This window comes from Kogia breviceps, chromosome 17 (genome assembly GCF_026419965.1).
Source record: "Kogia breviceps isolate mKogBre1 chromosome 17, mKogBre1 haplotype 1, whole genome shotgun sequence".
Classification (NCBI taxonomy): Eukaryota; Metazoa; Chordata; class Mammalia; order Artiodactyla; family Physeteridae; genus Kogia; species Kogia breviceps.
The window spans coordinates 69,008,819-69,034,540 of NC_081326.1; the positions used below are offsets into that span (position 1 = coordinate 69,008,819).

General features: G+C 41.9%; 2 protein-coding genes and 1 long non-coding RNA gene across 10 annotated transcripts in view; 2 read left to right on the forward strand and 1 right to left on the reverse strand.

The window, feature by feature from the left end:
- The window catches only part of EFR3A (EFR3 homolog A), a 96,387-nt gene extending 81,900 nt beyond the window's left edge, over positions 1-14,487 (forward strand). For all 8 annotated transcript variants that reach the window (XM_059042657.2, XM_059042656.2, XM_067017556.1 and 5 more), the window contains 4 exons: positions 3,285-3,333; positions 6,797-6,900; positions 7,420-7,469; positions 11,691-14,487. In XM_059042657.2, coding sequence (XP_058898640.1) covers positions 3,285-3,333; positions 6,797-6,900; positions 7,420-7,469; positions 11,691-11,796 — 309 coding nt within the window. In that variant the 3' untranslated portion in view covers positions 11,797-14,487. The remainder of the gene's footprint in view (positions 1-3,284; positions 3,334-6,796; positions 6,901-7,419; positions 7,470-11,690) is intronic.
- Positions 14,488-14,564: 77 nt separating this feature from the next.
- Positions 14,565-25,722, forward strand: part of LOC136792911 (uncharacterized) — a 50,916-nt gene continuing 39,758 nt past the window's right edge. Inside the window, exon 1 of the long non-coding RNA XR_010837512.1 lies at positions 14,565-14,650. This is a non-coding gene — a long non-coding RNA (uncharacterized lncRNA). The remainder of the gene's footprint in view (positions 14,651-25,722) is intronic.
- OC90 (otoconin 90) overlaps positions 18,767-25,722 on the reverse strand; it is a 32,768-nt gene continuing 25,812 nt past the window's right edge. The window contains exons 13-16 of the mRNA XM_067018050.1: positions 25,046-25,162; positions 24,237-24,408; positions 21,513-21,619; positions 18,767-19,059 (exon numbers count right to left, since the gene is read on the reverse strand). Of these exons, the coding sequence (XP_066874151.1) occupies positions 18,767-19,059; positions 21,513-21,619; positions 24,237-24,408; positions 25,046-25,162 (689 nt within the window). The remainder of the gene's footprint in view (positions 19,060-21,512; positions 21,620-24,236; positions 24,409-25,045; positions 25,163-25,722) is intronic.

The following is a 25,722-nucleotide window of genomic DNA, read 5'->3' on the forward strand; positions in this document are numbered from 1 at the left end:
CCTCTCACTGTTGTGGCCTCTCCCGTTGCGGAGCACAGGCTCCGGACGCGCAGGCCTAGCGGCCATGGCTCACGGGCTTAGTTGCTCCGCGGCATGTGGGATCTTCCCGGACCGGGGCACGAACCTGTGTCTTCTGCATCAGCAGGCAGATTCTCAACCACTGCGCCACCAGGGAAGCCCAATGCTCACTACTTTTAGAAAGTTTCAAAATTTCACCTATGAGAGAAATTTTTTTATCTTTTTGGATAGTAAATATAATGAATTTAACGTAGGTTAAGCTGTATCAGTGACGTGTGTACTCTTTAAGGAGTTATTTGAAACGTCATAGATTTAATGTTCTCCTCCTGTTTCAATAGAGCACAAGAGTGTACCCAACTGAGTTATAGGAAGAAAAAACAGCCAGTATTCTCTAGGACTTATCCACACAAATCAGCAGAGAATTGTTTGATAGTCAAGTAAAAATGCCAGTGTGCCAGCATTGTCAAGTCAGCTTCCTCCTTGTGGTTTATCCAATGTTTGCCTTCCTAGGTATTTCATTATTTCTCATTGGTACAATGTAAATAACTAAAAGAATTTCCCTGTAAGAAAAGAGGAAGGAAGTTGTCTGAATTCATGCTTTCTCAGCCTCCTTTCTCCCTCCTGCCTCCAATCCCTGTCAGTTAATTTGTCTTCAGGAGTTAAAACTATTTGGTGGCCAGGGTACAGCCAATTAATTTATATCTTTCATGCTTTTAACTCCCTGTTATGTAAAATTAATCAGTTTTATCAAGGAGTTATCTGCAGAGCATCAGAGTAGTTGGAATAGTCAGTTAGTGTTCATTTTGGAAATTGGGGCTTTAAGGTTGGTTTAGAGTTTCTTACCAGTTTAAGACTCAGGAAAAATCATCTTCCCTAAATTTCACCTCTTCGAAGGCATTTTAATATTTACACTCCTTACCAGCAAGAAGGATATATCTTGCTAGCTATATCTTTCAGTGATAGTGAATTTGCTGCTATTACCTTTTGAGGAAAGAAATTCATCCAAAGCCTTAGTTTATACTTGTCAAGAGTGCAGTCTATTTTATTGACTGGTATTTTTCCATTTGCCTTTTGTTAACCATTTTTATTTCTTTTAAAAATACATATATAGCACTTTAAACGGTTGCAAAGCATCAGTCTGTTTTGATAAAATGAACTGAAGAAACATTTGCATGAAGACAATATAGGAGGAAGATTCTTGAGCATGAATTTTACATTAAAAGTTCATTAATACATTTGTTAACTTATTAAAGATCCTTTTGTTTTATCTTCGCTATAACTATAAATCCTAAGTCAAATATGCCTCACCCTGAGTATTTGAAAAGTTAAGTACAGTTTAGTATATAACATTTACTTGAGCACATTGGAGTTTCAAACTCATTTACCATTATGGTATCTGAGTTTTTGTATTAGGAATGGTCATTGAAATACCAGAAGACAGAATAACAGTACCTTCTAAGCTAAAACTAACTAATTTCATTGTGTGGACAGGAGAAAGTGTCATCAGTTAGGTATTCACCAGTTAATGGTGTAACAAAATATCAAACTAAGAATAAGTATATTTGCTAACAATGAATCAAATTTTAAAATTGCTCATTTGAAAAATTGCTCATTATTTCATCAAAATTACTTGAAATTGTATATACATAATCCCACTTAGTCCTCAGATATATTTGATACCTGCTTTTAGAACTTGTATTGTTGTTTAGATGGAGATCATAGCAAAACATTTGTTTTCCCTAGTTATAACTCAGGTTATTACTATGCTCTGTTAAAATACCTGGTCCATTTCTGAGGGATGTGAGTTCTAACATTTGCAATTCAAATTTTAGCCCACCATGAATCACTTAGTGAACTTCTCCTAAAAATTGCACTATATATGTATAAAGATACCTAAATTAAATTAAGGTATTCAGGAAGATAAATGGCTAAAACATCTATTTATTTCAGCGGCGTCTCTGCCTCCTGAAATTAAATGATCAGCTTGACTAATAGAATAAAGCACCATAGGCATGATTCTTTGATGCTGGGCAAATGCATCATCATTATCCAAATTAAGGAAAACAACAGACAGGGAAGAGTTATTAGATAAAGTACTCTAGTTTTTCACTTATCCAGGATTGAACAGGTAATAAGTAAAAAGTCTATGTAATAAGAATTCTGGCCTTCTATGTTCTTTCTCCTATACTATAGTTGTTTCTCAAAAGTCCAAAGCTCTTAACCAGTTGTCAGAACAACTTTGAAGTACTAGATTGCTTCTAGGTACAAATAATTGACCAGCCAGAGCCTACCTCATCTTATATATCTGCTCCAAATATCTAGAGCAAAGCAACTGAAGATTCCCAAGTTTAATCTGACTTCAACTAGAAATATGAGCCCTCAGTAGAAAAACTGAGGTAGTGGAACTCTTGCTGCTTGATTTCCAGCTAAATCCTTTGTACAGAGAGCTAAGGTGCAAAGCGTGAAGTCTTTTGCTTTCACTAGTCTTGCTGCCTTAGACTTATAGCAAAAAGAAGCTCATGAGCTAAAATTAGGGATGACCAGAGTCCAAGGCAAGTACTCACCTATCGTTTCTTAGCTTTTATTCAGAGATACTGTAGTAACTGGACATATTATTCCTTCTGAAAATGTGCCAGTGCCACAAAAAGTATTACTGACTTTTAATGTGAGCACTTGATTTCATACCTTTTACATGTCTCAAAGCAAGCGAGATTTGAAAACTTCAAGTTAAAGGGAGTTTCTGGAGAATGAGACTTGCTGGTTGACCTTAAAAGATCCAGAATATAATTATTTTTAAATGTTGGTTAACTGTACTCATTGAACACTTCCCAAAGTAGTGATTTTTTTGCTTTAAAATTTTTGCATTTAAAGTTTCAGATTATTTCATTTTTGATTTTTACACTGTATGTGGTACCAAAATTATAAAGGGTATAGAATACTTAGTTTTCATTTATTACGTAGCTGAAGCTACATTTATGTATAATCTCTGCCTTGAATATTGGTTGGGTTGCCTTAAAGGTTGCTAATTCTGCCAGCCTAACATCAGTCTGTAGACTTCTTTGGGGAACCACTGGGGTGGAGGCCATTGTTAAAACCAACGAAAGTGTGGAGATTATTTGATACTGTTGAGTGTGATCACAAACCCAGCCAACACAAAGAGGAGAAAATATTTGTCAGAGTTTTTAGATGACTTGTAACTAGGTGAAGGTATCATTTATATTGACTGTTCTTAACTCTTTATTTCACTTTAAATCACTTTTCTCTAGGTTAGTAACACTGAAGAAATCACCTTTGAGGCGTTAAAGAAAGCAATTGGTGAGATTTTGCTTGTTAACTCTCCTAGTATTTTCTAGCTTATCTATATCTTAGTACTTGTTTAAATGCCAGAATTAACAGAGGCAGCATGGCAAGTGTATATACTGTTGATTTCTATATAAATATGTAATCAGTGTATTAGCTTATGTTCTTTAGACTTTTGTAATTGTCCTGTCTTGTCACAGGTAATTATTTTCCTCTCTATAGACTGACTTTTCTAGAATTATGAAAGCATATCACCGTGTATTTGAACGCTGCCCTTATTTGGTGGCCAACATTGAGGCTGAGTGAATTTATGAGAAATAGTGAATGTATTTCCTTTTCTAGGAGATGGGCAGGTGCATAATTCTGAGAGAATTACATAGAATGATTTTTAGTAGGCATATAGCAGTGTAATTAGAAGCATGTTTCTAATGGGGTCAGAGAAAGGAGCTGGCTGAAACTGTCAGCAGGCCCAGTAGAGTCACGTTAAGCCCTGCTGTTTTTATCAGTGAGAACACCGAGGCAGAGAAATCAGCAACTCTCCGGAGATCACATAGCTAGTAAATACTGGAGACAAATTTCATACCCAGGTCTGACTGACTCTGTAATCTTTTCACTTATCTTTGCATAAAATAGTACTCTGATTATTTTTTTCTCCTGTAGCCTTTATGGAAATAAGTTTTACCTTATATAATTTGCTTCTTTTAAAATTTTTTAAATGATTCCTTCAATGAAGTATTAATGTAAATTCCTGCTAGGCTCATGATGGCTCGATCTCAATTCATTTCTAATTGGTAAAGCAATAGAGGGTGGAAATTGACTTTCATGATAGAGAGTGGAAATTGGCTCTCAATTTTTAAGAAATATTAGAATAAGAAAATCATTAACAAGGGAAGTGAAGCGCTCTAGTACCCATCATACATGAAATAAAATCTGACTTTTTTCAGCTTAATCCATTAGAGGATTTTTTTTTTCTTATTGTAATATCAAATTTGCCAAAATAAAATTAATTGAATTTAGTAAGCAATTTTTGAACATCCATTATATACAAGATACTGTGAGACATTGAAAAATTAATAAGACATGTTGAGGAACTTGCAGTCTGGAAGTGGTTCTCAAAGTATGTCTTTGGGCGCCTGGAGCTTTGGGGATGACTCTTCCAAGGAATCCTTCAAGTCAAAAAGTATATTCAGCACAATACTAAGACATTATTTATTTGCCTTTTTACTGCATGGCTTAACATGAATGAAGGCAGTGGCGTCAAACTGTACTAGTGGTCATTGAATTCTTCAGCACCACACATCCCCAGTTATTTTTAAAAGGCAAGATTTCTCTTAAGAATGCCTTTGAAGAATCAGTATAAATGATTAATTTTGTTAATCTCATCCCATGAATACATGCCTTTGGGAAGCACATATAAAGCACTTCTTTGATTGCTTTTATTTGCAAGCAGAACTACTTGGTTTTTTTAAGGAACATCACTTTTACTTTAACAAAAAAAAAAAGACAGAAAACCTGTGGTACTTGAAGGGAAGCTGTCACTTCAAGAGGAAAAAGCCACCCTGACAGTATTTGCTCCCAGTGATAAAATTAGCACTTTTTAACAAAATTAGAATTTTGAAGCTTATGTCTGCCAGTGCAAGTTTGACAGTTCCCCAATATTTATTTAAAGACTTTTCTAATGAGATCAGTGATAATAACTAAAAAATGTGATTTAAAGAGTATTTTACAGTGAAATATGTCTACGTTTAGAGGGTCTGCATAAATCAGTGGAGCAATATTCCAAATGACCTTGCATGATGTTACAAAACCATACATGAGTAGAACAGACCAATAGATGTTAATATAATCAGTTACTAAAAGTTCATTAATAAGGTTTCAAATTCCATATTGCAACTAACTTTTAAGAAACTACCGTTTGTCATGTTTTGTTGTAGTGTCCAGGAAGAAATAGCTACAGTTCTGTGAAAAGGCTATTTATTGAATTACTCTTTCCCAGTCCATACCTGTGTGAGTTTAGTTTTTCTTTATGTACTTCAACCAAAATAACATATTGCAGTGGATTGAATGCATCTGCAGGTAGAATCCAACTGCTTCTGTTAAGTCAGACATTAAAGAGATTTGCAAAAATAGAAAACAATAATACCATTCTCTTCACTAAATCTTTTCATTTTAGAAAATATCGCTATTTTTTTCATGAAACAATTATTTATGTTAACATATAGTGGTTTCATTTCTTTAATGCATTTAATGAATATTTTTAAAGTCTCATTTTTATATTATAATATGGAAAATATCATGATGTAATACATAAAGAAAGCAGTTCGGCTTTCATAATTTTTCAGAGTGTAAAGGAGTCTTGAAACAAAAAGTTTGAGAACCATTGGACTAATGCATGGAAAAGAAACTTGCTGCCTGCAGGCCAAATTTAGGTGGAAGTATTATTTTCAGAAACTGGATTTGAATAAAGACCAGGGGTGTATGCTCAGCTTGCCCAAGTCCTGTTTTTCTTACTGCTTTTAAAACATGTATGTTTCCTACCTAGCCTCTGGCACATTTGAGCTTGTGACCCTGATCTAGTGAACACGAGAGGTGTGATCATAATTCTGTATTATAGTCATTCAGAAAAAGTACATAAATTTGACAGCTTTGTTAACCTGCCACAATTTCAGAGGGGGGAAGAGAAACCTATGCCCTTTGTACCTGCTATATCCATTTTTTAAAACTAGCTAATTGTTACAGTTTGTCTACCTGAAGAGAAGCTTTGTTTTTGAAGAACCTTGAACAGATTGTGCTTCATCTTATGAAATTCTTGACCAGGAAAAAAAACGCTGAAGAATTACTGAGTTTTACTGTAGACCATCAATAAATAAGCCATTAATTAGCCTTCTTTTCAGATTCTTAAGCAAATAGACATAGTTATTATATGTATCAAAATGATAGACATTTATTATTTTATTATGTCACAAACTTTGGCCAGACCACATGTCATCTTAAGTTTTTAAAAAATCCCTTTTCACATTATGGAAGATAAATGGAAAAGGTAAATCAGTATGGTTCTGCGTGACCCTATCTATATTTCAATCACGCTATTCACTATCAAGTTTAGCAGACTTTTAATTTAGTACCTCATGTGCAAGGGCATGATTATTAATAAAAGACTCATCCTTCAGGAAGGGCCTTGAAGTTGTTTGACTTGTAGGAAGTTGTCATGCTCTGCTTTTATTTGGTAAGAGAGACAAAGGTAGTCTTATGAAAAAGGGTTTTGTGCTGTGTAGTTTTTTAATGTTTTTATATGTGGGCTTTCTAGCCTTAACTAAGACACTTCAAGGATGTCACACCTTTTGCTTTTTTCCCTATACAAGTAGTCCTATAAATTACCCTTGTTTTTTATTTATAGATCATTTGCTCTTACAGTCATTGGCAAGGTTCTGTGAAATTTTGTATTCCTTTTAATGGGTCTTTTTAAACATTTATATAGATACCAGTGGAATGGAAGAACAGGAAAAGGAAAAGAGGCGTCTAGTGATAGAGAAATTCCAGAAAGCACCTTTTGAAGAAATAGCAGCACAGTGTGAATCCAAAGTAAGTGAACACATGGTGAAGGGGTTGGGGGGTGGAGTTTGACTTCGTGGAAGCTGTCCTGGTAATTGGTAGGTAGATTCCAAGCTTCAGGCAGATCAACAGAATCTACAAGGTAGTGGATTTGATAGGGCCTGAAAACTGAAGACATAGCTATGAAGCCTGAATAATTTTTGTGTGTAGTGTCAGCTGATGGGAATGGCAGATCCCAAATTAAATGTTAACAATTGTTATTGCTTTGAAACTGTTTTTGCAGTGGTTTTCAATGATTTTGCTGTAGGTATTTTGTGTGTCTATCGATTTTGTTTTTACCAGTGAGACTAGGAAAGGAATAAAAGAGAAACTTTACATTAAATTCCAGTGTATGAGACACAGATAAAAACCAAAATATTAAAGCATTTCTGTACCATCAGTTTAATAGTTAAGAGTTATGCTTTGTCCTTTAAATCACACTTGTATTATTACATATGGGTATTTGGAAAATAATAGATCCATTCATAACATTTTTTTTCTCCTTTGTAGGCAAATTTTCTTCATGACAGACTTGCTCAAATATTGGAACTCACCATACGGTAAGAGTTTTGGTACTACAAGAGCAATAAAGCAACAAAATAGAAACTATTAGATCCCTATAAATTTGTGGCTTTTTAAGTAATTGTGCTTTTCATTTAGGGTAAACACAAGATGGTACAGGTCTCTGTCTCAGTGGTTATTCTGTTTACTGGATTGTCTGATACCATTTCTTGTCCAGGGGGCTTCTAGCTTTTCTAGCTCACCTTTTTAGATCATTTATTCCTTTACAATGGTCCTGTAAGGACATTTGAGTAATTGGAAGACTCTTATTCTAATGATACGTTTTAAAAGGTAATTTCTCAGATTTAACCGCTGTGACCTATAAAAACTACAGTTTTATATGGTTCAACCTCATAGTTCTTTCCAGGGCAATAATGATTCTACCTATGCAGATGGCTCACTTGAATTATTAAACTTTACTTGAGTTTTACTGAGTTATGTCTGTTTGTGTCCTGTTATTAGTTAGGGTCGGCCCTCCATATCCGCAGGTTATGCATTCGCAAGTTCAACCATGGATCAAAAATATTTGGGAAAAAAAAAATACCCAGAAAATTCCAAAAAGTAAAAGTTGAATTTGCTGCATGCTGGCAACTATTTACATAGCATTTACATCATATTAGGTATTATAAATAATCTAGATACGATGTAACATATAAGGGGGGATGTGTGTGGGTCATATGCCAGCAGTGCTCCGTTTTATATAAGGGACTTGAGCATCCAAGGGTTTTGGTCTGTGTGCAGGGTCCAGGAACCAATCCCCTGCGGATACCATTGAACAATTGTATCTTATGCTCCAAAAACATAAGGTATCTAATACCAGTTTTTCTGTGTCTATTGGTTATTAAGTAATGAAGCACATGACAGAGGGAGAGAAAAGCTCCAGGTTCCACCTGAGGAAAGAACCTCTGCATATTCTTATATTGACTTCAGTGTGGAGACTGGTCTGTGTATAATGTGGCACAGTAAAGGAGCCATAGATAGAAATTGTGCTTCTGAAATTTTTTTTTTATATCACCATGTCTTTTATATTTTCAACTTGATTAACTAAATCTGTTTTGCTTCAAACCCTGTATGTATCCTTATAAACAGAATAAGCAGGTAGATGCTCGAGTTCACTTGCTTTTTTTTCCCCTAGCCTTTTTTCTGCCTTCATACGCAAAGCATCACTTTAACATCTTATTCCAGGCATTTACCACCAATACGGCCCCCCCCCGCACTAAGTTGAGAATCACTCGTTTATAAAAGTTCAGAACAGAGAATCAAACTAAAATACACAATATACTATATACCTTAGATTCAAAGAAAATTGCTGGGTGTGGGCATAACCTAAAAGTTGAGAGTTAAGTTTTATTTGGGGACCTTGCTGAGGACTATAGCCTGGGAGACAGCCTCTCAGATAGCTCCGAGGAACTGCTCTGAAGAGGTGAGGGAGGAACCAGAATATATAGGAGTTTGGGGCTGGAAAAAAACATGTAGTCAAACATCAAAAGATCACTGCTGATCACAAAGAGCAGACATCTGAGGTTGATGATTTTAGGGCTTTTCTATGCGTCGGAAGGTGCAAGGATCTGGGTTCATTGAAATTATTCCTTAGATACGCATCTTAACTGTCTAGGGCCAGTATCCAAAGAACAGAATGCTTCCTGTTTTTCTCCATCCTGAATTCCCCTCAGGGCGCACCACTGTAGGCGACTGCAGTGGCTGATGGCTTGATCTTGCAGAACTGGAATGGCAGGCAACACTCAGCTGTCCACAGCTTCTTTGATGCCTGTTAATTGTAACAGTAAATATCTGCCGTTATATCTGTTGTTTTTACTAATCCTCCCCACAGTCCTGAAAAGTTAGGTCGATCCTTTCCGCCGCCCCCAGGTAAAGACACTGAGGTTTAGAGAAGTAAAGTAACTTGCTGAAGTTTGTCCAGCTAGTGAGAGGAAATAATCAAAATTCAAATCCATAACTCATGTTTCTTAAAAGAAGTGTTGCTGGAGACCACCATGTTACATTTAATCACACTCTCATAGCTACATGGATTTAATATTTTAGAATAAGTATTATGACTAATTCGGTTTCATTGCTACTGCAACTGCTAATAATAATTTGTATTTATTAAGCCTTACTGCTAATAGTTATTTACTGAACACTTACGGTGTTCTAGGCACTGTGCTAAGTGCATTCTTTCATTTAGTGTTTACAACAGATTTTAAAAATATGTAGTGATTATTTTTACTTTACAAATGTAGAAACAGATGCACGTAGAAGTTTGGTAATTTATCCAAGGTCACCTAGTTAGGAAGTAGTAGTTTTTGGGTACCTTACATGGTACAGAGAAATGAAATAGACTTCTTGGTGTACCTTCAGGGTTTTCAGTTTCTATTTGATATATTTCCTCTTGTTAATTTGCCTCATTCTAACTACGAGATAGAGAGAAGAGTTTGTATGCTTGAGAAAAGAAACAAAAGAAGCAATATTATATCTCAGTTTCCACTGTTCCTTCATTCACTTTGACCTTAGTACAACAAGAAAAAAATTACAAGAAATGCAAAGGAGCAGGAAAATACAGAAAAGGAATAAGCAGCCCCACAGATGATTGATCCAATTAGTGGAATTAGTAGACAATGACCTTAAAAGAACACGCACACATATCAAAGAATTTAAAGGAAAAAATATGTATATTTTAGGAGAGAAATGGAAAGTCTAAAAAAGAACCAAATTGTAGTTCAAGAACTGAATGTTACAATATCTGAAAGAAAAAAAATGTCATTGGATGGGCTTCATAGTATACTGGACATTATAGAAGAATTCGCATATGTTGCTCATAGGAGTGTAAATTGGCACACTCTGCAGAACTTCAGCAGAGAGTCTCGTAAAGTTAAACCTACACCTGCTGTTGGTCCTGTAATCCCATATCTCAGTGTTTGCCCAGAGAAATGAAAGCTTAGATTCACAAAAAGACAGGTACACGAATGTTTCAGCAGCTTGTTTCATAATTACCAGATGTCCATCAACAGGAGAATGGAGAGAGAGTAGACAAACAGTGGTACTCTTAGTATAGTGAAATACTATTCAGCAGTAAAAAGGAACACATTGGGGGTAAATTTTTAAAAATGCATTGAGCAAAAGAAATCAAACATAAACGAGTATAGCTTGTATGGACCATTCCTATAGGCTGTTTAGACCGTGTGAAATTCAAGAACAAGTGGCACTAACCTTCAGTGACAGCAATCAGAACATAGTTACTGTTGGATGTGGGGGTGTGTGTGTATATGGGTGTGTGGGAGTAGGAGAAATTGGTTGAGGACACAAAGGACCTTTTTTTGAATGATGAAAGGGTCAGTATCTTTATCTATGGTAGAGATAAGAATGAAGTAACGAATTGAGGGAAGAACATTGGTATCATATGACAAAAGGTCAGTTTCTGAAACTGATAAAAGAAAAATATCTGAGCAGAAATACAGGCAGTAGACTCAAATAGACAATTCATTTTAAAAGAAACACAGAATGCATACTAAATCTACAAAGATATGTAGCATTAGTAGTAAGCCAAAATGTAAAAATAAAAGAAATAATTCCCTTTTGCCTGCCAGAGTGCCAAAGATTAAAATAACAAGAAAGAATGATTATACCCAATATTTATAATGGTGTAAGAGGAGGGGTACACTCAGATGTTGAAAGTGTGAATTGCCAGTATTATGGCAATGTGTACCAGTCTCAAAAAATGTAAATACACTTTGATGCAGAAATCCTGTGTGTAGGACTATAAACCAAGGAGGCAGGATACAATTATGTATAAGAATAGACCTGTCAGCGTTATTGATGATAATGGAAAATGAAAATGAACCTACATCTGTCCGTTGAAGTAAATCAGTTATATGTGTATATTGACGTACCATGCGGTGGCCATCCAAAGAAGTTAATATATGTATATATAAGATTTTTTACTAGTGAAACAAAGCAAGCTTACATGAGTGGGTATAGTGTAGTCCCACTGTAAAAATTATATATACATATATTCAGAGGAGAATATCTAGTGTAGACTTAAAAACAGCTTGGAACCACCACGATCTATGTGCCACGCCACCGTGTAGCTGGCCCGCAATTCCGTCACACTGATCCCTGCGATGAAGGAGACTCACTCTGCTGCTGGCAGGTAGTAACGAGAGTGCTCTGTGAAGTGAACAGCTTTGCAATACACTTGCTGACAATGCCTCGCTCTTTTACAGCCCTCCTCCCAGTCCATCAGGAACACTGACCATTACTTCTGGGCACGCCCAATACCAGTCTGTCCCAGTCTACGAGATGAAGTTTCCAGATCTGTGTGTATACTGAGTGGCTCACGAAGACCTCAGCATAAAGCCTAAAAATTAGGGCCAAGCTGAGTTTCCAGGGTTTACTTGATGTGTGTTAACATACTTCTTGAAAATTATGATGGAATTTCTCTTTAACTGAATGCTTGGCATATCAGATTAGATATTTTGCAGCTATATTATATGATTTAGAGTACTTTTGAAGATAGGTTTATGCCATGTTAATTTTTTTTTTGAGGTTCCTGATGGCTTTCAAAATTGAACGTGTATTGGTCTCACATTAACTTAAATAGTATATTTAAAAATTTTCACAAACATGTAATTTAAAAAAAAACTAAGCCTTCAGAGGGTTGAAGACGTATGAAGTGTCTACTGTATTTCTTAGACATCTACGCAACTGCTTAACATTAGAATTGCTGTTGTTTTTCTTTATCTGCAAAAGCAGCACCATACAAACATATTCCTAATCCTGGAGCTGCAAAACTGCTCTGTGGCTCTTTGTGCCCAGGTTTTAGATGTCGTGGTGGGCATCCCTCTGTTCGTTCGTTGTAACAATATGTGACAGTCATTCCTCACCTGGTTTGTGGAAATGACGTTTACTGAGTAATATTCCTAGAATATGACCCTAAAATCTCTGACTTTGAAGTGTCTAGTTCTTGTAATACTGTGTTTTCTGCCAAAATTTGACCATTCTACTTGAGAGTCTTAGAGCTTGCTCTTGGAGTACTGAACTGTGCAATATTTTTTACATCATTAGATGTATTAGTTTACAGACTATGCTTTGAAATTATAGTAGTATTTTGCTGTGGCTCCATTAATTAAATGAGCTATATATATTTAGTATAGGAAAAAAAAGACATTTAAAACAGCTACTAGTTCACCTGTGAAGAGTGTGTGTACATTTTGATTTCTGTTGAGAACATATTAATTTACGTTTTGATATTGTGCAGTTTTTAAATCCTCATAGGTCAGAAAAGGCCCCGAATGAACTTTCAGTTTGTAAGATTTGAACTGCAACTTGTATGCATCTCTGTTTAGGATTTGTGATACTACATTTGAAAAGAGTGCCTATGGGTTTAGCAGTCAAGTGTGCTGTAGGTCGTCAATTTAAGCTTGTGTTGATTTAAGCTACCAAGGTTACATGTGCCGACAGACTTATAAAATTGTGTGCATTTTAGTGAATTCCATCACATGGCAAAAATGAACAATTTTCTTGGCAACTCATAAAATTCTTTTAGGACATTTTTATAAAATAATCTGTTTATAATTCTACTACCTTTTCAGATTTGATTCCCTTTTACATAAAACAATATACATATCAAAAATTGTAACCCAAAAAACAATTGCATTTTTAGCTTTAGATTTTGTTTGAAAAATTGCAGTGAAGAAAGGCATGTTATTACTTGGTGTTTACAATTATTGGGGCACCTTTAGTAGAAACAAAAAAGTGAGGAAGTAATAATAGAACAAGCATACTCAAAATTTTTTTGAATAATTTAAACCAAAGTACAGCATCTTGAAACATCTTGCAGAAGATCCTAGTCTTTTTAAACCTATCAAATGATACTCAAACATCCTGGGTGGTTTACTCACTATAGATAAACAAGACATTGTTTTCCAAGTGATAGTGCAGTCACCACTTGGGGGTTTAAATGGCCCCATTACAGCTGTCACTGTAACTTTACCTCTTGACCAGGTAAAATGTTTCACCATTTAATAGGCCAGGTTTTATGTTTTTTTAATTTCCCTTTTTTTCTTCTGTATTTTTAAAGGAAGATTGTGTAAAAATCTAAGCAGGGGGACATGCGAAAACAATCATCATCCACTTGGATGTCATTTTATAGATAAACACTGTGTGCTTTTGTATGAACAAAATATATATAATTTAATAGTATAAGAAAAGAAGATATATATTCATTTGCACTCATGCAAAACAGACTTTGCTCTACAAAATTTCATGTTTCTCTGTGATTTAAAAATGCATGTATAGCATGTAAAGGAAAACCATTTCAGTTAGTGATTATCACACCTCTCTCTCGGTCTGTTTTGTAAACTGTAGATTTGGGTTTTGTGGGATTTTATTCCTGTTGCAGTTGTTTTTTAAATCACAGCAGACTTCTGTATATCCTAGATTACTGAACTGGCCTTGTTAACAGCGATTCCCAAGGAATGAGGGGTCTTTTCTTAGGCTTTCTGTCCCTTCCAGGAGATTGCAGGAGATCCTGCACGTCATAGCTAGCTATGCCCACTATATTACAGCCAGTTTGGATACTGAAAGTTTAGGATGTGTTGAAGTTCACTGGATTGCTATATTTTTGTAGATATTTAAAACTCTTAATCAAAACTGTTAATCATTCTCTTTTTGCTGTATACTGTTGCTTATATCTCATTCATGTTTTTCCCTTGACATAGAATAGTTAACATTGAAATGTTCCTCCTATACTTGTGTTGTCTTTGCTTATATAGTCATTGGAGTTAAACACACACACACTTCCTTAATACTTCTGAACTCATTATCTTTTAGAATCATAATACTGTACTTAACCAGCAGTTAACTTGCCCTTCCTCACGATATCTCTTCTTCCTTTCTGAAAATGGTACTAATTTGTTTTATTCATGCCAATATATGTACTAAATGTAATGAATTGAGTTTTTTGAAATGTAACAATTCACTGTGCAATTCATATGTAAGCAATAAAACAAAATCAGATTACTTCTGTATAAGTACATTTTTGTAACAGCCATTGCATTTATTAAATTAAACGTATTCACTATTTTGCTTTAGTTAAAAATGAAGAACTTCAGTGAAAATCAAGCTGCCAAATGGATTCATCCTCACATACGTTGGAAGAATCAGAACCATAACTGCAGTCGTGGTAAGATACAAGCTAAGGTTAAGCTCTTAGTACACACTAACCGTGCTTGTGAAAGCGCGGTTTCCACCTCTGCATCAGTCTTACCGTTTGTATTTTCAACCCTACCCCTTCGCTGTATAAGTTACATGAAGCCTCTCTCTCAAAAAATAGCTCCTCTCTAGTACCCTCTGCCACCTGGTCTGTTTTCCTACCGCTGGCAGGAAAGCCCACCATAGCCAGATGGGCTTCAGGGACTTCCTTTAGGAGTTTAGCAAAGGAACGGGGAGCACAGGCTCTGGCCTCAAATCCCACCGCGCCACTTCCCCGGGCCGAGTAGCCTTAGGCAAGTGACGGAACTTGAAGTCTGTAAAATGAAGATAGTGTGTTCTGCCCTCAGAGGTCATCTGTTGAGGTGTAAATGAATCACTTAGAAGAGGTTCCTTGTGTCCTGCCTACATGGCACAGACTAGACACTGAGTCAGTGTTTGTCATTAATAATCCTTGCGTTCACCATGCATAGCGTCTTAAGCAACCTGGGCAGCTGTCTCAGTTCTGCAGTCTTAGGCCAGTCACTCCAGTTTTCTGAACCTGTTGTCTTTAGGTGTAAAATGAGCAGCCTGTGTGATACACTATCTCGTGTCTTTTCTTTTCAGCTGTAATTTGTTGCGCCCTGTTCTCTCATCTGTTACATAAGTTCACATGAATGAAAAAGCAGAGTCAGTGTGTAGCATCAAGCTCTGCCTCGTAGTTTTGCTATATTACATTCGCCTTGTACTTACACGTTGAGTCACAGGCAGACAGACTTAGGAAGCCAGTAACTTAGCCTAGGTTCTCCCAAAACAGAGCCTAAGACAAAGACTTGCATGTAGGAATTGCTCTGGGAAGTGATTCCAGGGAACCCCAGCAAGGGACTGGACCAGTGAAGTGGAATGAGAAAAAGCTCATCAAGAGGGTTTATTTATGAATTGCCGGCGCCATAGGTGACTGGAGATCCATCCTACCGGACAGTCTAAGGAGTCTCATGAAATAACCTCAGAACTGTCCACCCAGGTGATGAAAGCTAGGGAAGCATGTATCCTCGGCTTCTGTTCTTCAAGGTCAAGGGTGGCCCTGTTGACATTAACTCCCCCACGTTTTTGGATTGTGTGTGCTTGAGTGCTGGGCAGTTTCCCAAGGTGTGCCGTGCCTTTTTCTCAGAGAGGTCCTGTGTCCCATGCACGAAGTGTAGAAATACAGAAGGCAGGCATTGTCAGATTCCACCCCCATGCGTGAGGCAGGTTGAAGCCTGTGTGGAACTGGTTATCACCGCAGGATCTGGAGTAAGGTAGGGTTGGATGATGTGAAGTCAGACAAAAGATTTTACCCAGTATAGCACCACCTAGTGTGGTATTTAAGGACAAGACTAAATCTAGGAGCATCAGATTTATAATTTCATGTTTCCACCATCTTAGTTTAATGAGTCAAGGGAGAGATTTTTTAAAGATGGGAGACTTTAGGGCCTGTTTGCATGCTGATTAGAATGATACAGAAGAAAAGAGGGATGAATTGATGTAGAATAAAAAGGAAATATTTGCAGGAATCAAGCCCTGGAAAAGGCAATAGGGGGGTACTGTACCCAGAGCGTAGGTGGAGGGATTGACCTTTGATATGGATAAGGAACACTTCTTTCACTGAAACAAGAAGGAAGAGAAAGACCGCCGGTAATTTTGTAGCTTTGATGGCAGGGAGACCAGGACATTCCCACGGGAAAACGTCAATTCTCTCAGTGGAGTATTTGGTGAGGTCATTGTTGCCATGTGCCTTGCATTTCTGCATGTCTTGTGAACAGAGACACTGTCTTTATTTTGGATTATCTTTTTTAAGTTTATAGTACATCCTACAGACTTGGAACACAGAGATGGCATCTCCCTTTGGAGCCAAGGACAGACATGCTTCTTGTCCTGTATAATACAGATGATCTCTTTTCTGGGTTTTTAAAAGGCAGGCTTGTGGCCAATTATAAATGTTTTAGGTTCCCTATGTAATGAAACCCACCCTGTGTGTAGGTGTTTCCTGACCCCTTTGCATTGGCCCAGGGCTTGAGGAACCAGCATAAATGCCCACACTCAGGCTACTGCCATTACTGTAAGTAACAAAGTCCTTTGTCTCTGACCCAAGCATCTCGTATCTTCTGCCAGCATCCGTGAAATGCAGACCAACTTGTTAAGTTACAAATAAGGTAAAACCTCAGACCCTTCCGCTCTGGACAGTTCTCAGCTGAGAGCAAGGGGAGGTGTGGAAGGTTTGAGGAGAGGAGGAAAGGGACCAAACAGTTGTCTCGGGGAGCAGAAAACTCAGCTTACTAAGACAAGGTTGGGCGTCCATTTGAGGTTTTCTGTGGTCATGAGCTTCAAGTGAAGTGGGTCAGCTCAGTTGCTTTTGTCCTTCAGCAACATTCAGCTGCCTCAGGTGAAGGTGTGGGGAAGGCAGGCAGTCACCGTACCTATGGGCGGCTTAGCACGGTGCTGGCCACGGGATGCGGACACTTAGCACACACCTGCTGGGTTAAAGGAAGGGAGTGCCGTTGCTGGCATGCCTCGCCGTGACCGCTGTGGTGCCTGCGGGCTGATTGCCAGCCGCTCTCACCTGCATTTCTTTGCCTAAAGGCTTCCTCCGCTCTGGTGCAGCAGGCAGGAGACATTGCCCTCCTTGGGAGTAAAGACTCATGTGATAGAAGGTGGTCTGTCTCCTCTCCCGGGTGTGTGTGTGTCTGTGTGTGTGTGTGGCAGGCAACTGCCTTGGTAACTCAGCTTTCACTGGCTACGGTTCCTCTGCTGTCTTATCTCTTTGCTCTCCCATCAGCGTTTCCTGCACTTTCCAAATAAACCACTTGCTCTCAAGTCTTTGTCTAAGGGTCCGCTTCTGGGAGGACCCAAATTTAAGCTGTTGCTTAAAAGGTCACATTATTCAAGATTCCAACGTGAGGGACTTCTCTGGCAGTCCAGTGGTTAAGGCTCCACGCTTCCACTGCGGGGGGCAAGGGTTAGATAGATCCCTGTTTGGGAAACTAAGATCCCATGTGCCATACCAAAAAAAAAAAAAAAGATTCCAGTGTGTTGGATTCATCAAAATGTGCTCATCACGTGATTTCCCTGGAAGGTAGGGAAGGGTAACTGCTGGCTTGGCACCACGACCTTTTGATTTCTTAAGGTTTTCAATTCTTTAATGTCAGGATAGTTCCACACCATGAGAAGGTCACGAACACGAAGTTTTCAGAGGCTCTGCTTTCCCACCTGTCTGAGGAGCAGGCAGGGACCCTGTATCTTCTCACTGCAGGACACGTGATTTATGGGAATAGAGAACCAAGGGTGTGATGTGAACTGTGCTTCGTGTCCTTTTCAGATATTGAAGGGGATTCCAGAGGCACGTTGCCTTTTTGCCCGATACACAGTAAAATCTTCAGATGGGTGGGTGGATGGATGTAATTTCCATTTTTTTGTAATTCCTATTATATTTGTCTGTGTCCGAGTGGGCACTGGCATCCCCCAAACTTCCAGCCACTGGGATAAATAAACCCTGTCATTTTTTAAAACATCAATTTAATATTGCCGGACCCAAGACAGGGTTATCAGTGGTGCTTCATGGGGGTGGCTGAGGCCATTCTCTTAATAACCAGAAGAGCTGTCATCTCAGTCCTTGGCATATGTCTTTGGTGGGTTATTGGTGACCCATAGGTGATCTCATAAGATCGATTAAACATACTCCCTTCTGTATTTTTTTAATAGAAGGTTGTGATTTCAGTGATTGGGGAGTGAAGATACCTTTTCCCCCTCCGTTCCTCTGCCATCTCACCTTTGCCATCTATTTGTGTACCAGTATCTTCAAAACCAAAGCAGACAGAGAAACGTTCATGGGAATATTTATTGAGCCCCTACAGTGCACTCCAGGAAACATAGAAGCGCCCCCTCGTTTGCCTTCTCCAAAGACACATTCGGACGTGGGCTGGCAAACATCACAATGCACATGTGCAGGGGTCTTCCTGCCTCTCCCCCCCTTTGAGCCTCTGCTGCGGACAGAGAGGATGGAGATGGGCCCAGAGAGGTTACAGTAGCAGGAGGGACAGAAAGACAGGGTGTGATGGTCATTTTCTCTGGGGATCTATCTGGGGCCACGTTGTGGCCTGGTCCCCAGGAGACCAAGTGACTTCCCCAGGAATCTTCTGGTTCTTCTCAGGCCCTCCCTGGGGGGCGGGGCCTCCACGCTGTTCTCCTCAGAGCTGGAGCCAAGGGAAGAAGCTGAAACCCTGCCGTCCTCGCAGGATGGCCGGTGGCCCTGGCACTCCCGTCTGCCAGGTGACTTGAGGCTTTGGTTGTAGAAGGCAGAGGCCAGGCATTCAGCCGCTGTCTGGTCACAGACACAAAGCAGCTTCTCACACAGGCTCTGCCCTACACCTTAGGGGGCAAGAACAGAGTAGCAGACCTGAGACGCCGCAGGATGCTTGCCCCTTCCGCCCTGTACTCCCCGGCTCCATCTTGAACCTCTTGGTCCTGCGTCCACCGATTGCTCTACTGGAAGTATTCTTAACTTTCTCCTCCTGGCTAGCGCGTACTCGTCCGTCAGGAATCCGCCCGGCATCTCCCCGTCCAGAAAGCTTCCTCCAGCCCCTCTGGCTAAAGGGAGTGTTTTTCCTGTGGGTTCCCATCGAATCCCACCCTATGGTTCTTACTGTCACAGCAGAAATCCATGTATTTTTGCTATCTGTATTTTTATTTGCTCAGTCTGGTGACCCTACTTTTATTTCTTGAAGGTTTCAATTGCATGTAGTGCGGGTTGGCGTGCAGAACACGCGTGTGATTCAAAGGAAATAACGTATTTGAAGGTGCTCGGACATAGGCAAGCATTCTGCAAACGTCATCCTTGCCTGTGGTTTTCAAAGGCGTATTTGGTCCGTTTAATGTTTTTTTGTCTGATCCTACCACAAAGTATTCATCACCCAGAACGACAGACCTTTTCTCATCACGCTGACCCTCCACGTCCCCTGCCCTGGCCTTCACATCAGCCCCAGACATACACGTTCCATCTCCACAGCAGGCAGCAGAAAGAGGAGACGTGGAAGAGCAGAGGGGACCCAGACGCGAGCCTGTTCCCCAGAGCAGCTCTGCGCTTGGGCCCCTGTGCCTTCTGTGGGGTGGCCTGGAGCAGGCTCCGAGATGCCCTCGTTTCTCACAACCCGACACCTGCAGCTGCTGTAGGACACGGTGCTCAGGGCTCACAGAGGGTCGGAACCAGTTCACGGAAGCCCCGTAGGAGCTCGAACGACACACACAACCTTCCTGGATTCAGTGAGACCAGAGGGATGAAGGCGCCTTTAGCTGAGCAGGTGGGAGGGACCTCAAGGCGTGATTGCATCACAGACAACAACGATCTGATCCTGTCACTCATGGGTTCTAAACCCATCCCTGGCTTCTCACCCCCTAGAGGATAAGATGTAAATGTTTCAGTCTTGGGTTCGCAATCTGGTAGCTGTCTCGCCAGCCCCACCTTGCATCACCATGGTCCCGCGACTCCCACTATCGCTTCCCGAAATACAGAACCACGTGTCGTTCCCAGGCTGCCAGGAGTTCCCCAAAGGCCACAATCTTTCTCTTCCCTTTTATTGGAACACCCACACCCAGCGCGGCCACCTGGGAACTTGTTGAGCTCTTGGAAAACCTCCTTCACTGCCCTTGTAACTTCTCCCAAATTCTCCTGTCCTGGCTGCCGTATTCCACGGGCTCAAAACCCCTTTCACCATGGTCCCAGGCACCGTACCGCCTCGTAGCAATACTGATGATAATAGAAGAGTCCCTGGCTTGTCTCCCTTCCGGGCTGTGAGCAGTTTGAGGCAGGGATCGTGTCTGTTCACTGGGTTCCTAGGTCCCTATGGAGGTGTTTTGGATAAGCAGATAATTGGGTGAATGAGCGAATGAGTAAGGGACATGTAAAGCACAGAGCTCCCTCCTGGGAGGTGAGAGGCGACTCCCGGAGGCCGAGGGAGGAGGTGGCACTGAAGCCTCAGCCTGGGGCTTCCCCAGATAAAAAGTGAGGGTGAGACAAACCCTCTCAGGGCTCTGGAGAAATGCTGTAGGGTCCATTTCCTTTTAAACTGCAAAGGGTAAGGGAAATGCACATGAGGAAATGCAGCCAGAGAATGGAGATGAAGCCAGATGTAAAGCAAGCCCAACAGAGTGAGGCTCCTGAGGGTAGGGCTGTTTCCAAATATCCCCCCTCCCCCATGCCCACCCCCCCAGGCCCTGAATGGCCATGGAGGCGCCTCGCCTCCGGCCTCCACACCTGGGAGGAGCAGAGATGCACGCCCTTCAGCCGGAGACACTCCCCTTTTTATGGGCTTCCTCGGGGGACCTCACTTGGGAAAAGCATTCTGCTTCTCAGAAAAGAGACCCACTGGCACAGGGAGGACTCGGTTCTGGGTCTGAGGCTCTATATTCCAGCCCCAGTTCTGTCACCGCCTTCTACCTGTGTGGTCTTGGACCTCAGTCACTGCCTCTGTAAAATGGGGAGTCTCGTGGTGCTACCTCATAGCATTGGTGTGAGGGTGAACTCTGTTAATACAAGTGAAAAACTCAGAAGAGCACATGGGAAGCACTCAGTAAGCATGGGTAATTTACATTATTCCCTGTCTGCTCTTACTGGCTCTGTGACTTCTGTCAGCTGACTTAGCCTCTTGAACTTGAGTCTCTTCCTCAGTGGAATAGGAGTACTGATGTGTGCCTCAAAGTTAAGAAACGTTTTAAATCACGTTAGAGATGAGTGAGTGCCTGGCAAAGCATCTGTAAGATGAGCTGTGGTCCTGATGCTGACTTGAATGAAAGAACAACCCACCATGATGGCTCACAGCACTTACATTTGGGGGCACCATCCACGCACACCACTGGTGACCGAGGAAGCCTCTCGAGCAGGCAGCCCAGCCTTCTCACCTGCTCCAGGCAGCACTGATGGGACAAACAGCACCTAAGAGCAAGGAAAATCGCTTACTGCCCAGAGCCCCCAGCTGTCCCCAGAACTCCCTCCAGGCCTGCATATTAATGAGAGACACCAGTGCCTCCTTTCCAGTGCCACGGGGCTGATTTATATACACTCCAAGGGCTACCATGTACGGTGGTTCAGGTCGTCGACTGCACAGGGATGCCACATCCAAGGCAGTGTCCCATCACACTGGATGTATCGTACTCTTTTTTAAAAAACTTGGTGTTTTTATTGTGACTGTTGACTGAAAAGATGGGTGACTTGCGTATTTATTACAATAATTTTCCAAAAGATGGAAATAAAAGAGTCTTGAGGAAGGGGTACCACTTCTAGCATACCATGTGGGCTAAAAATAACCCACTCCCTCCAACCTTTTACATGATAGAACACTTAATCTCACGTCCATAAGGTACCCCCTTTGTCCATAGCCTTAAAAGAGAACAGAGTAACTATCTCGAACGTAAATAAAGAACTGCATCTAGGAAGGTGTCCAGCAAAGAACAAGACCTCAGGAAATAGATGAGAATGGCTCATGTTCTTGCTTTTTAGACCCACCCATCTGGCCTGATAAAGCCTCACAGTGTCCCCCCAGCTGATGGACATCCAGAGGGAACTTGTGACGGCTCCAACCAATAGTGGGCTACAACTGCTCCTTAAATCCTCTCTTTCCAACTCTCCCCTGTCCTCTAATCACACTCACTCGGCCCTGCAGACCACAGCCGGAGCCAGGATCAGGCAGACTTGTGGCTTTTTGCTAGTGCTTGGCCTCGTATGGGCTTCACCACCCATTCCATGGTGCCAGCAGTCAGAGGAGGCAGGAGGCAGCCCACCTCTCACATCACATTAGCCTGTGTGGGATGAGAACTGCAGCCCCCATTCTGCTGTTAGGACAGCCGAGCCACTATCTTGTGTGGCATTCGGCTGGGGTGGGTGGTGGTGTCAATAGTTAATGTAATAGTTAAAATCTAAAGTCAGTGAATCAGAAATCGTATATGATCCAACTACCCTTGAAAACCATTCACATGTCCCAGGATATAAAGTATGCATGGTTTGGAAAAGACACCGTTGCAGAAAATAATATCGTTTTGACTAACCCTTCCTTGGTCAAGGCTATGGCTTTCCAGTTTTTCCATTTCTTCCTAATGGATGTCAAGGAAGCCACATCATAGCTCACTTGCTGCCTGGTCAAATCTCGTATTTTTTGTGAAATATGGTCGGTAGTCAGGAAACCTCTTCAACAGCACCCCCATATTCTTTCCATAGGGTTCAGCAGAACACAGTGACTACTGCTACCTAGATTTCTATTTTGCCTTATCTCACTGAGTGCTGTGGACTCAGGAACAATCCTTAAATGGTTCTCTGTCTTGGAGAGTAGAGGGCATGTTGTCAAGCCCCATGATGAAAACACAGTGATTCCACAGTGTGGTATACACTTTGCTAGCATGAAAACTTCTTTAGCATCACCTGGTGGGAGGTAAATTTTCTCAAGTCAGCCTGGGCAGCAGAGCCCCTGATTTCCCAGAATGCCCTGCAAAGGTTGGATGATGGGGCAGGATGACTGCAGTGGAGACAGGAGAGCTGTTGTGGAGGTGGGTGTGTGAGTCATACAGCCGTGCAGACGCCACGTGACCTGAAGTGGACACGTTCCACGTTCCTGCCAGTACTGTATCCTTTGTAGTGTTAACTACAATAAGACTCGTCTTTTTCACTCTCGGCTCTATAGTTGTTGATTCTCCCCTGGCAAGCCCAACATCGGAGGCGGACATACACAGTTTCACTAGAGCTCTTAACTGGCCGTGAACTGGGTGAGTTTTCGCATGCAGTCAGTCTTTAAACCTGATCAGTTCTGCTCTCAGAATCTTCCTCTAACTCATCTCCAGGTTGAGTTCCCCATCGTTTCCTCTGTGTCCCCACTGCATTTGTTACAGTGGGTGGTATTTTGTGGAACTGTCCCTCTCTTTCACTCAGCAAGCTCCTATGGGGCAGAGGCAGTTTGTTTTAATCTGCTTTGTTTAGGTTTAATCCTTTATATGTCTCCACCTAGCACAGTGCCCAACACAGAGCAAAAGTACAACAAATGTAGGCTGAGTGCCTATATAAATGAAGGAATAAATTAATGAATGCATGAGGTCAGCGAAAATTCTTCCAGGAACAGTAGGTAAAAAATTTGACCATTACACTTAAAAGTTGTTGAGAAGCTCATTTCAGTGTGTCATCCTGCAGAGCAAATCAACTCAGGACCCCAATTCTACATGCTGCTCATTGCAAAATAGGCAGGTTTGGGGTCTTCTGAGGTGTCTTTGCAGACTGACCCTCTTAGAGCAGCTGGGCAGTATTCGTGGTGGAGCTCTAGACCAAGTCGAAAGATCTGGATCTGCCCGGCTCTGCCCCTTCGTGGCTGAAGGACCTCAGACAAGTCAGCCCCGGAGCCTCAACTGCTCATCAGGAAAATGGGACCACGATGGCAACAAGCCCTCCTGAGTGAAATAACGCCACTCGGCGAGCTCTCTGTGAGCCCGAAGCGATGTCCGACATCGAGGAAGGCTGTCATCTCTCGCTGCAGCATCACCACCGCCCACCCGTCATCCTCGCCCGGCCGTACCTGTCCAGAGCGTCCCTGGGCTCGCCTTGTCCTTCCTGCCCACAGTAACAGCCGTAAGATTCAAATTCCTCCGGGCACCGGGATGTCAGACAAGAGAGCATCTCTCCAAGCTGTGGCATCACCCAGGTGTTGTCCCCGCTTCCCAGGTGCAGGAAGGTGAACCTGTCACAGGCTGATGAGAAACAAGGACTCTCCGTCTCTCTCTCTGCGCTCCTTCTCCTCTCCCCTCCTCCTCAGCCTGTAACTTGTGCTAAGCTAGGCGAAAGTCCACTGTGCAAACTCCATTGTCCTCAGTTCAGAGGGGGAAGAACCACGAAGCCGGAGGCCTGTGCAGGGCTCCTCCCCAGCCCCCCTCTCGAGAGCCTTGCATGCGTGAGGGCTTGCCCAGGCATGAGCAGAGCCCTCCTGTGTGTCCCACTGGCTGTGGCTGCTTGCGGGTGTGGGGCCTTTGCTAAGGCACACGAGGGAGGACAGCCAAGGAGGGGAACCATCCAAACCCAAGTGTTTCATTCTTCCCAGCAAAGCATGCTGCGCATGACACCAAGCCCTTTCCTTCGGGGCCAGTAAGAGCGACAAGGGCCCTCGGTCAGGGGTTCCTCTCCCCGGCTCGGCCTCCAGCAGCTGATGGCTGCAGGCTCATCTGCCCGCTCTGAGACTCGAAGTGCCCAGGTGGCAGGAGGGATGGCGCCTCCTAGTGGCACCAGGTGGGACAGTCAGTGCGATGCGGTAGCCGAAGGGGCTCGGTCAACGACTTCAGCAGAGGGTCCCAAGGCTGGGAGAGGACAGACGTCTCTGCCTGCTCTGCTCACCTGTTCCAGATGTCCCTTCCGGACCGCTTCTGGCGGCTGACGCAGCCGGCCCCGGAGACGGACCGCCGGCAGGGACGACGGTTACAGCTTCAGCGGTGGCAGCAATCTCTGCAGAGCCTGAAAACACACACCTTTATGGTCCATATTTGAAAAGTGGTTCAAGAAGAGGTTTGCAGATGGACATGTAGTCAGGGCCAAATGCAGACAGAGCATCGGGAGAGTGTCTTCAAACTGGGTCTGCAGGCAGCAGGGCAGAGCCTCAGGGATCCATGGACACTACGTGAGAATTTCCACATTTCCTACAGGAACATTAAAACTGACAGGACCCCAAGCTAGACCACCTGGATGACAGCTCGTGGGCGAGAAAAGTCGTAGCCTCTCAGGCCTGTGTCTGTGCTGTGTTTACCATCATGAGCCTGCCAAGTGAAGGTCTATGATGATGCTCACTGGTGAAGAGATGAAAAGAATGGTGGAGAGATTAAGCCAACTCACAGTACTCAGTAATGCAGACTCCTCAAGGCACTGCATCAGCTTCTCCTCATACACAGAATTCAGTGCAGGCTCCTCTCCGCCTGCCCCATGCAGGCTCCCTGGCACGGTCTAGATCTCCCTTTGCTCTCAGACCTCAGTCCCACCAGCTCCTTTGGCTGGAGGCAGGGAGGTCTTCAGCCCACAGG